Consider the following 12,446-nt stretch of genomic DNA (forward strand, 5'->3'; position numbering starts at 1 on the left):
CATGGTCCTTTCAGGAACCCCAGCATCCACTACGGACTCCGAGAAATAGAATTATCGGTAAGTAAATTCTTATTTTCACATGTTATAACTAGATAATGTGTGTTTTCCTTCAGCACCCACAAATTAATAATATCTCTGCAAGCTGTGATGAAAGTTTTTTAATCTTCACAAAATGAAGCAATATCATAGAAATTCCACAGCAGTTGGAGTGCTAGAGGTTGCCTACGTACTATTACTGTACCTGGGATGACTATACCAATCTGCTGGTCTATCAGCAGGGATATAGGGCATACTTGGCTAGACTCCTGGATTGGCCAGGAGGCTCCCAAAAATCAGGTGGTGCTCCTGTCACCCTGGAAATGTAGGCAAGTCTCCTGGAGAAAGCTCACCCTTCCGCAGCCTCCCGCAAACCAATCCTTCCCCTCCCCCTCCCCAGCAGCAATCTGTGAAAGTGGGTGGCTGCTGATGACGTGGTTCATGCTGAATCACGTCATTGTAGCCCCACCCCCTGCTTTACAATGTCGGTAATGTGGGCATTGCATAGCGGGGATGCAATTCCATCTCTATGCCCACAGAACACCCTGCTTTTTCAGAGCTCCACCCCCTGTTGAGCCGACCCAGCTGCTCTCTCCTGGTGTAAGCAGCCAAAAAGTCAGCAGGTATGATATAGGGGGATGTGTATCAAAGTATGCAGAGAGAAGAAGCACTAACCAATTAACTCCTGTCATTTTTCAGACACAGGGGCAGATGTATTAAGACTGGTGAAGTGATAAATTGGAAGGTGATAACGCACCAACCAGTCAGCTCCTAACTGTCATTTTTAAAACCCAGCCTGTGACATGGATGTTAGAAGCTGATTGGCTGGTACGTTATCACCTTCCACTTATCACTTCACCAGGCTTAATAAATCTGTCCCGCAGTCTGTAAAGTGATAGGAGTCGATTGGTTGGTACCTTATCTTTCTCCAACCTTTGATACATATGCCTCATTATCTTTGTAAGTGTGCAGAAGAAGCACATAAAATGTAACCATGGTTATATTATCACAACAGTTTATATCATGAAATAGCACCTTATGAAAATAAGAAACTATTGAAATATTGTTTACTGCTGTTGTATCCAGCTATAATCCAAATCATTTTAATAGAGAGCTATGCAGAGGTGTTTCTAGAGAGGGGACCCGTGTGCAGACTCCATGTGTGGGCCCCCTCCGCTCCTGTAGCCGTTGCTTTTAGTGCTCTCTCAGCACTGAGACTCTAGCACAGTGCCAGAGTCTACAGCGCATACGCAGGACTCCGACAAAATGGCCGAGGTGAGTATAGAAGAAATGAGTGCAGTGTGCGCGATGTGGCCCCCTCTGGACCCAGGGGCCTGTGTGCACCGCACACACTGCACCCATTATAGATACGCCACTGGACCTATGCCAGTATGGTGACAAAAGCACTATACACCCATCACCATTCTGCAGATTAGAGCCATGGCAAAACCAATCAGGGACCTTTCTGTACTTAAGGAAGTTTATTGGCAAGCCTAAAAAGGAGAAACATTTCCCAATCAAAATGTATTTATTTCACACATTTCCAAATTGGCCTGTTCTACCACAAGGCTCTTGCAGGTTTAGCTGTGATTTCACTTGTCTCTAGGCATGTCTTAAGTAACATGCAACTGAATGAACAGATGAGCTGGAACTATTAAAAGAAGTGAAGTGGTGGAAATTGGTTTCATCCTTTGGGTTTTTTTTATTTTTTATTAGTGAACACATTCCTGAGCTTAGTGATTTTGGATATATGTCAAGCTCCCGAAGCTGCGGTGGAAGCCATACCCTGACCTCCTCACAACGGCGTTATACCAGGCTGCAAGGCATCACCCCATGTGCCCTACAGGAGGACGGAAATATAATGAGTGGCCTGAAGGTAAGGGAAATTAAACATGAGAAAAATAATGAGGATGTCAGATTGTTACTATCGATTGCAACACATGCAAAACTTGTTACATTTTGATGCATACACCGATTTATTACTTTGCTATGGTTCTCTAGCTTATTATAGGTCCTTTCTTACCCTGCTTTTAAGCTATCTCTTAGCTAATGCAGCATAAACTATAGCAGCTACTATTTATTCCCCTATAACCTGTTATTTTTCCGAATTATCTGTACTGTTCACACTTTCCCATGCTCTACTTTTTTTTTTCTAATTCCATCTTTACACTAGCAGGGAGTGGTAGATCTTCAAGGCTTGGATGGGCATATCTACCGGGGAAGGATGGATATCCGTTTACCAGCCATTCACACCATGGATGGTAATGAACAATCTTTTATTTACTTATAGTAAAGGGAGACTTGATAATGAGGGGAAGGTGTAGGGTAGGGGAACCTGGAGGCAGGAAAAAAAAAATATTAAATGTTTTTATCATTGCATCTGCAGACTTTGTGGTAGGTAAGAACTTGCATAGTAATTCTTTCAGCAAATTAGAGGCTGATGCAAATTGTTGTTCTGTAGACTTAACTAGATCTAAACTAATCATAAAGGGAGAATTCGTAACAAGGCGTAGGTGTAGGATAGGGGAATCTGTAGGCGTGGTGGTCGGGAGACCGACGGTCACATGACCTCCAACATCCCGCCCCCTCACTATCCCGACGGTTGGCACGCTGACCAGCAGGGACTATTTCCACTCGTGGGTGTCCACGACACCCATAGAGTGGGAATAGAACCCGTGGCGACCGCTTACAATCTAAGGTGTGGGGAATACTTGATACATAAGGTAATTTAATAAAATATTTAGCTTTTGCTGGAAATAATTTGAGTGGCTACTGTAAGGCAGAAGCATTATCAGCGGGTTAAATATGAAATCCTGGTGGCGAAATCCCAACAACGTAATCCTCTAACCTTAACTGTTCCCTCCCACAGGCTAACCCCAACCCCCCACCACCCACAGCCTAACCATAACCTTAATCCCATCACAGTCTAACCCTTCACCAAGTACTTAATCCCAACCCTCATACTCATCACAGGAATCCATCAGCATTCTCAGCGTCAGGATCCCAACCACACAGATCCTGATCACATCCCTTCCCGGCACTGATAAAACTAAAAAGTAGCCATTGGTGCCACTTCTGAGCCAGTTGCAGGAGATGTAATGTGGCTAAATGAGGAGATTCAGTGGAAAGTGAAGACATAAGGTTAAGAAAGAAAAATATTCCCAAATCTACAAAATTCCTTTTGCGCACATGCAATATGTGCAAATATATAATTTATGGAAGCCCATTACCTTTACTAGGGAGCTGTAGAGAGTTACACTCAGCACTCTGATCACAGATCATGAATTGGTGGTTGTAATAATAGGATTTTATTTACCTACCGGTAAATCCTTTTCTCGTAGTCCGTAGAGGATGCTGGGGTCCACATTAGTAACATGGGGTATAGATGGGTCCACCAGGAGCCATTGGCACTTTAAGAGTTTGAGAGTGTGGGCTGGCTCCTCCCTCTATGCCCCTCCTACCAGACTCAGTGTAGAAATTGTGCCCGAGGAGACGGACATCTTCGAGAGAAGGATTTAACACAGATAGTGGCGAGATTCATACCAGCTCACACATACAAGGCACATCAAGCTAACTAGCTTGAAAAACTCAGCAACTGCTGAAACAGTACTTACCAAGTAATAATGCAGTACATAACTAAACAAAGTTGTACTGAACCAAATAACAATTGCAGGATCACGAAGCGCTGGGAGGGCGCCCAGCATCCTCTACGGACTACGAGAAAAGGATTTACCGGTAGGTAACCAAAATCCTATTTTCTCTTACGTCCTAGAGGATGCTGGGGTCCACATTAGTACCATGGGGATGTACCAAAGCTCCCAGAACAGGAGGAAGAGCGCGGAGGCTCTTGCAGTACTGATTGACTGGACTTCAGATCATCAGAGGCCAAAGTATCGAACTTGTAGAACTTAGCACATGTGTTCAACCCAGACCAAGTTGCTGCTCAGCAAAGTTGTAACGCTGAGACACCCCGGGCAGCCGCCCAGGAAGACCCCACCTTACGAGTAGAGTGGGCCTTAACAGATTTTGGACACGGCAATCCTGCCGTAGAATACGCATGCTGGATAGTGAACCTAATCCAGCGAGATATAGTCTGCTTTGAAGCAGGACACCCAATTTTCTTGTGATCATACAGAACAAACAAAGATTCCTATTTCCTGTGACGAGCAGTCCTCTTCACATAGATTTTCGAAGCCCTCACAACATCCAAGGACTTTGCCGAAGTTGAGGAGTCAGTAGCCACTGGCACCACAATAGGTTGGTTGATATGAAATGCTGACACAACCTTTGGAAGAAACTGCTGATGTGTCCAGAGCTCAGCTCTATCTTCGTGGAATATCAAGTAAGGGCTTTTGCAGGACAAAGCCCCCAATTCTGACACACGTCTAGCAGAAGCTAAGGCCAACAGCGTGTCAGCCTTCCATGTAAGAAATTTGACCTCAACCTCCTGTAGAGGCTCAAACCAACCCGATTGGAGAAATTGCAACACCATGTTAAGGTCCCAAGGCGCAGTAGGCGGTACAAAGGGGGGGTGGATGTGCAGAACTCGCTTCAAAAAGGTCTGAACCTCAGGGAGGGCAGCCAATTGTTTCTGGAAGGAAATGGACAGGGCTGAAATCTGGACCTTCACAGATCCCAACCTCAGGCCCATATCCACACCTGCTTGCAGGAAGAGGAGAAAACGTTCCAGTTTAAATTCCACCGCAGGAAACTTCTTGGACTCACACCAAGAGACATATTTCTTCCAAATACGATGGTAATGTTTAGACGTTACCCCTTTCCTAGCCTGTATCAGGGTAGGAATAACCTTGTTTGGAATGCCCTTCCGAGCTAATATCAGGCGTTCAACCTCCATGCCGTCAAACGTAGCCGTGGTAAGTCTTGATAAGCGAACGGCCCCTGCTGCAGCAGGTCCTGCCGAAGAGGAAGAGTCCTCGGCTCTTCCTGCAAAAGATTCAGAAGGTCCGCGTACCAAGCCCGCCTTAGTCAGTCTGGAGCAATGAGGATCGCTTGAACTCTTGTTCTCCTTACGAGCTTTAGAACTCTTGGAATGAGTGGGAGTGGTGGAAACATGTACACCGACTGGAACACCCACGGAGACACCAGGGCGTCCACTGCCACTGCTTGTGGGTCCCCCGACCTGGAACAATAGCGTTGAAGCTTCTTGTTGAGACGAGAGGCCATCTTGTCTATTTGGGGTAACCCCCAAAGGTCTGTTATTTCTTTGAATATCTCCGGATGGAGACTCCACTGTCCCAGAAGGAGACCGTGTCTGCTGAGGAAGTCTGCTTCCCAGTTGTCCACTCCCGGAATGAAGATTGCAGAGCGCGCCAACGCGTGTTTTTCTGCCCAGAGGATGATTCTCGTCACCTCTGACATTGCAGCTCTGCTCTTCATTCCGGCCTGTCGGTTTATGTAAGCCAACGTCGTTACATTGTCCGACTGTACTTGAATTGCCCGATTTCTTAGAAGGTGGGCCGCCTGAAGAAGACCATTGTAGATGGCTATTAGTTCTAGGATGTTGATCGGCAGGCTGGCTTCCAGACCTGACCACCTTCCTTGGAAGGTTTCCCCTTGAGTGACTGTGCACCAACCCTGGAGGCTTGCATCCGTGGTTAGAAGGACCCAGTCCTGAATCCCGAACCTGCAGCCCTCCAGATGAGATCCTGACCACTTGTCCAGGAGATCAAGTTGGAAGGCCCAAGCATGGAACCCCCCGTACTGGAGAGCCTCGTATGAGGCCACCATCTTTCCCAGAAGGCGAATGCATTGATGAACAGACACCCAGGCTGGCTTCAGGACATCCCGGACCATTGACTGCATCACCAACGCCTTTTCCTGCGGAAGAAACACCCTCTGCACTTCCGTGTCGAGGATCATCCCCAGAAAAGACAACCTCCGGGTTGGTTCCAAATGAGATTTTGGAAGGTTCAGAATCCAACCGTGGACTCTGAGTAGGCGGGTTGTGAGTACAATGGACTGCAACAGCTGCTCCTTGGATGATGCCTATATCAGTAGATCGTCCAGATACGGAACAATGTTTACCCCCTGTTTTCGGAGTAGAACCATCATCTCCGCCATCACCTTGGTGAACACCCTTGGTGCTGTAGAGAGGCTGAATGGCAGGGCCTGGAACTGGAAATGACAGTCCAGTAATGCAAAACGGAGATAAGCCTGATGCGGTAGCCAAATCGGAATGTGGAGGTACGCATCCTTGATATCCAGGGATACTAGGAATTCCCCCTCTTCCAGACCTGATATCACCGCCCTGAGAGACTCCTTTTGAACTTGAACTCTTTCAGAAAAGGTTTTCAGTGATTTTAGGTTCAGAATGGACCTGACCTAACCATCCAGTTTCGGTACCACGAAAAGGTTCGAATAGTAACCCGTGGCTTGCAAATGAGGAGGTACTGGCACAATGACCTGTGCCTCCACCAACTTCTGGACCGTTGCTTGTAGGACAGTCCTGTCCACCAGCCGAACTGGCAAGCCTGATTTGAAAAATCGGTGAGGAGGGAGATTTTGAAATTCCAACCTGTATCCCTGGGACACAATATCTATCACCCAGGCCGGACGAAACCCAGATGTGACTGAACTGTCTGAGCCTCGCTCCCACTGGCCCCACCTCCAGGCCGCGCGGTCCACCGTCATGCGGAGGACTTCGGCGTGCTGGAAGCAGGCTTAGTTTCCTGGGACCCTACCGCAGCAGGTTTCTTGGATTTAGCTCGACCTCCCCTAAAGAAGGTATTGGACGATTTGGCCTTTCTAGGCTTGTTAGACCGAAAGGACTGTGATGCTGATGAAGAGAAGGATTTCTTCAGAGCAGGTGCAACTGAGGGAAGGAACAGAGACTTACCCGCTGTAGCCGTGGATATCCATGCATCCAAAGCTTACCCAAAGAGAGCCTGACCTGTGTAGGGTAAGGACTCCACACTTTACCTGGAATCCGCGTTGGCTGACCACTGGCGCAGCTACAGTCCCCGACGAGCTGAAACAGACGTTGGATTCTACCATAAAACCTGCTGAATCGTGAATGTTATGCAAAAACAATTCAACATCACCCTTATCCATTGTATCCAAATCCTCAAGTAAGGTGCCTGACCATTTTACTATGGCTTTTGCAATCCATGCACTAGCAATAGTGGGACGTAATATGGCCCCCGAAGCGGTGTACATTGATTTAAGTGTATTATCAATTTTACTATCAGCCGGCTCCTTTAAGGCGGTAGATCCCGGAACAGGTAAAACCACCTTTTTTGAGAGTCTGGACACAGATGCGTCAACAATTGGCGGGCTTTCCCATTTTTTCCTATCCTCCTCAGGGAAAGGAAACGCCACCTGGACCCTTTTAGGGATCTGGAATTTTTTCTCAGGGTTTTCCCATGCTTTCTCAAATTCCTTTGACGCAGGGAAGGTTAGCAAGGCTTTCTTATTTTCAGTGAAAAAAGCCTCCTCAACCTGCTCAGGTGTGGTATCATTAATATTCAATACATCCCTGATAGCCTCTATCATCAATTGCACCCCCTTTGCAAGAGAGGCAGACCCCCGCAACACATCCCCAGTAGAGTCTGTGGTATCAGAATCGGTATCCATGTCATCTTGCATGACATGAACAAGCGCACGTTATAGAGGAGCGTCCTGAGGTACCAGAATCGGGCCATACTGCCACAGAGTTATGTAATACCTGGGTTGCAGATTCATTACTTGCAACCCTATCTGAAATCTGAGAAATCCAAGATTTGATAGAGGAAAACCACTCAGGTTCCCTTCCTGGAATCGGTGCTAAACCAGTGCTATCCTGATTACATGGAATGGGATCATCCTGGGAGGACATATCCTCCGCAGAATATGACACAGTGTCCCTGGACATAGCTAAAGGAGACCACAAAACACCCCCCACACACACACAGGGGAGGGCAGACAGAGTTTCACCCCCAAGAATGGCAAGAGAGACACAGAGATTGAAGCCAACCCACACACAGCGCTTCCAACCAAAGGGAGACCCCTTGTCAGCGCTGACTGTGCACCTTAATAGGATACACAGTCATATTGCAGCCCCCCCCCCCCCCTTCTACAACCCCCTGGTACCATGAGAGATAGCTGGAGTTGCTGTGGAGGAACCTTCTTTTCTCCTGATCAGCGCTGTGCAGGCCGGAAAATGGTGCCGAACGCTGCTGGGCCCGCTCTGAGGAGAAGCTCCGCCCCCAAAATGGTGCTGTCTTCCCGCTCTTCATCTGATTATACTGGCCGGAGGACTGATGCTGGCTGAGATCCTGGGACCCCGACAGGCTTTACGACCAGTGTAGGGTGTAAGCGCTGGCCCAGGGCGCCCCTCAATGCACCGCACTATGTACCGCTGAGCCATCCCGGAGCGCAGTTAATACTGCGCTCCTACCCTGCTGCTGCCATCTTCACACCGGCCCCCTCTTCCAAGGGGGGGCGGTGTCTTACTCGCCACAATCTTCAGCTCTGTAAGGGGGTGGCGGCGGGGAGCGATCTATCCCCTCAGGAGCTCAGTATCCTGTCAGCGGAGTAAGTGGCTCAGACCCCGCAGGGCGGACACTCCCTCTCCCCTCCCCTTAGTCCCACGCTGCAGGGAGGCTGTTGCCAGCAGCCTCCCTGTAAAATAAAAAAAACTCTAAAATAACTTTTTACTAGAAAGGCTCTGGACAGCTCCCCTAGCTGTGAACGGCTCCTCCGGGCACATTTTCTAAACTGAGTCTGGTAGGAGGGGCATAGAGGGAGGAGCCAGCCCACACTCTCAAACTCTTAAAGTGCCAATGGCTCCTGGTGGACCAGTCTATACCCCATGGTACTAATGTGGACCCCAGCATCCTCTAGGACGTAAGAGAAATAAAGAATGCATGATGTTAATATGCATTAGTAATACAATGAGGTTAGTACTGATGAAAGAGGCACCAATACTAACCTCGTTACAGGTGTATAAAAGATTTACAGTAGCTTTAATACTGGGACAAGCAAGCAGATATAACTGGTTATAATTAGGCACTAAAAGGTGCAAGGGGTTAAATACAGGTTTTGTAGGGGTGGGGGGTGGGGGTCAGTATATGTGAAAAAATTAATTATATATTAAACCCATCAGCCATAACATTAAAAGCACCTGCCTAATATTCTGTAGGTCGTCCTCATGCAGCCAGAAAACCTCTGACCCATTGAAGCATAGACTCCACAAGACCAATGAATAGAGAGGTTTAAGGGGTCTATTTACGAAGCCTTGGAGAGAGAAAAAGTAGAGAGAGCTAAAGAATCAACTCATGTCATTTTTTTAAGCACAGCATGTAACTAGGCATTTAGGAGCTTTTTAGCTGGTACTTTATCTCCATCCACTTTCTCTCTCTCCAAGGCTTAGTATATAGACCCCTAAGAGAGGAGAGGGCCTGTGTGCAGGTTCCATGTGGGCCCCCTCCTCTCTGGCCACTCAGACAGCAAAGACGTACCGGTTTGGAGATTCTTTAACCCAGTCATCTGCAAATGTGTCCTCTTACATCTTTGCTCCATGTGCTACAAGTCACATTACACAACGCATGGGTGCCATGTGATTAGATAGCAACAAATGTCTCTTTTCACATAAAAAAGGAGAGTTATGGTAGACTTACCATGGTTAACTCTCTTTCTGCAAGGTACACTGGGTTCCACAGGGAAACATTGGGGTGTAGAGTGGATCTTGATCCAGAGGCACCAACAGGCTAAAGCTTTAGGCTGTCCCAGGATGCATTGGGGCCTCCTCTATAAACCCCGCCTCCAGGCACTGGAGCTCAGTTTCGTGAACCAGTCAAATGCCAGAGCAGGCAAGAGAGAAGGCAGATGTTAGTCACATAGAACCACATTCTCACGACAGGAGAAGGAACCAGAGGCTAATGCCATACAAACCCATAGAAGCTAGGTATGTCAGGGTGGGCACCCTGTGGAACTCAATGTACCTTGCAGAAAGAGTTAACAATGGTAAGTCTACCATAACCCTCCTTTTCTTCAGCAGGATACATTGTGTTCCACAGGGAAACATCGAGGATGTCCTAAAGCAGTTCCTCAAGGGAGGGGATGCGCCTTAGCGGGTAAGAGAACCTGGCATCCAAAGGAAGCATCCTGGAAGGCGGAAGTATCAAAGGCATAGAAACTAATCAACGTGTTCACCGAGGACCACTTAGCCGCCTTGCACAATTGTTCTGGGACGCGCCACGGCGGGTAGAATGTAGAATGGGCTTTAAAAGCAGCAGGAGCTGGGAGTCCAGCCTGTGCATAAGCTTGTGCGATCACCATTCTAATCCATCTGGTCAAGGTTTGCTTATTTGCAGGCCAGTCACATTTGTGAACACTGAACAAGACAAAAAGGGAATCTGACCTCCTGATAGAGGCAGTCCTCTCCACATATATACGGAGAGCCCTTTCCATATCCAAAGACCGCTCTTTGAAGGACAAATCAGAAGAGAGAAAGGCCAGAACCACAATCTCTTGTTTAAGGTGAAAAGATGACACCACCTTAGGTAAATAACCTGAGCGAGTTATTAGAACTGCCCGGTCACGATAGATAGATAGATAGATAGATAGATAGATAGATAGATAGATAGATAGATAGATAGATAGATAGATAGATAGATAGAAGTAATACACAGCGCGGTCCTAGACCGGAGGTATATATCAGAATACTAATACAATATACAGGTTGAGTATCCCTTATCCAAAATGCTTGGGACCAGATGTATTTTGGATATCGGATTATTCCTTATTTTGGAATAATTGCATACCATAATGAGATATGATGGTGATGGGACCTAAGTCTAAGCACAGAATGCATTTATGTTTCATACACACCTTATACACACAGCCTGAAGGTCATTTAATACAATATTTTTAATAACTTTGTGTATTAAACAAAGTTTGTGTACATTGAGTCATCAAAAAACAAAGGTTTCACTATCTCACTCTCACTCAAAAAAGTCTGTATTTCGGAATATTTGGATATGGGATACTCAACCTGTATCCTGTAATAGGTACACTCTCTTAACTAACACTGTCTGTATAAAGACATGTAGCATACTCAAGTGTTCGTAAAGTCACAGCGCTGTATACAGGCGGCTTTACAAGGGAGACCTTGCCCTGCGGTCACAGAGACCAGCCGCAGCTATGCTTAGACTATGGTGCCCAGCGTCTCAGTCACGGAGTGAGGGAGAGTGCGAGGCAGCTCCAGGGTGGAAAAATCTGCAGTAGATGGCGCCCTGGGCCGGGGGAGGGGCTACAGGTCAAGCACCAGCTCCCCTATGCTGGTCCTCACCACTTGGTACTACGGAGTCTTATTAAGATGGGCATTAGTACACCCGACCTGTACTCCTATGCCCTGGCAGTCTAGTGGAGTCCCTGCTCAGTTACAGTGTCCACGCCAGCGTCGTGGTCTGTCTCCCTAGACCGCGACAGGAACGTGATTTGATGGCGGGTCCCGCCTGGGGGACCCTCTTACCTCCTCTCCGTAGCCTAAAGCCGAAGCGTCTACGCCGCAAGTATCCGGGAACAGTCTGCGGGAGTATGCGACACCACTTGGGAGATGATGGAGCCGCAGCACAGAATGTCACACTGACATATCAGCGTTGCGGCCCTTGAAGTCTTCTTAGAAAGCTTTTCATGGCTGCCCAGTGCAGCCCCCTTGTTAAGTGACACTGCTGCTGCAGGCACCAGCCCGAAACTGAGCTCCAGTGCCTGGAGGCGGGGTTTATAGAGGAGGCTCCAATGCATCCTGGGACAGCCTAAAGCTTTAGCCTGTTGGTGCTTCTGGATCAAGCTCCACTCTACACCCTGATGTTTCCTTGTGGAACACAATGTACCCTGCTACAGAAATGAGTCTTAGTCACAAAGTAATAGGATGCACGAGCAGATCCTGATGATTAAAATGATATGTGACATGCCTATATTCTGTGTGTTACTGCGACTGCATTTGCATACAAAATGCTATGCTAGTGTTTCCCCGGAAATGTAACATATCGGATGCAGATACAGCCGCAATTACACACAGAACATAAGCATATCATTTTAATCAGCAGGATCTGCTTGTGAGTTCTATTGCATTACTTTGAGACTAAGACGCATTTTTAGATGATGACGCGACTTCAATGGCTGTTTAGCATTACTGCAGCAACACATCTGTTGCTATCACAATTTGGCCGTTGTCAAAATCACTCCTTACCCCTTGCCCATTTATCCTAATTCCAAAACATGCCCCCACACCCTGCGATTTTAGAAGTCTTCCTTCGGTGGCTCAGCTGTTTAGTAACAGTGGCTGCCGAGGAACTTCTCCACAGTCAGTCTCGGGTGACAGGGAAATCCCGCGAGACAGCAACTGCAAGCCGCCGGTGTCTGCTAGTCAGCCTGCGCTCCCTGCTGCTATGCAACTGAGTATGTGT

At 47.5% G+C, this 12,446-nt stretch overlaps 1 protein-coding gene across 2 annotated transcripts in view; it reads left to right on the top strand.

The window, feature by feature from the left end:
- The first annotated feature begins 1,786 nt into the window (after positions 1-1,786).
- The window catches only part of QRICH2 (glutamine rich 2), a 72,135-nt gene continuing 61,475 nt past the window's right edge, over positions 1,787-12,446 (top strand). The window contains exons 1-2 of one of the 2 annotated variants that reach the window (XM_063963610.1): positions 1,787-1,912; positions 2,210-2,297. In XM_063963610.1, coding sequence (XP_063819680.1) covers positions 1,787-1,912; positions 2,210-2,297 — 214 coding nt within the window. The remainder of the gene's footprint in view (positions 1,913-2,209; positions 2,298-12,446) is intronic. The other variant, XM_063963611.1, reaches the window with a different exon arrangement.

This window comes from Pseudophryne corroboree, chromosome 3 (assembly GCF_028390025.1).
Source record: "Pseudophryne corroboree isolate aPseCor3 chromosome 3, aPseCor3.hap2, whole genome shotgun sequence".
NCBI classification, from domain to species: Eukaryota; Metazoa; Chordata; class Amphibia; order Anura; family Myobatrachidae; genus Pseudophryne; species Pseudophryne corroboree.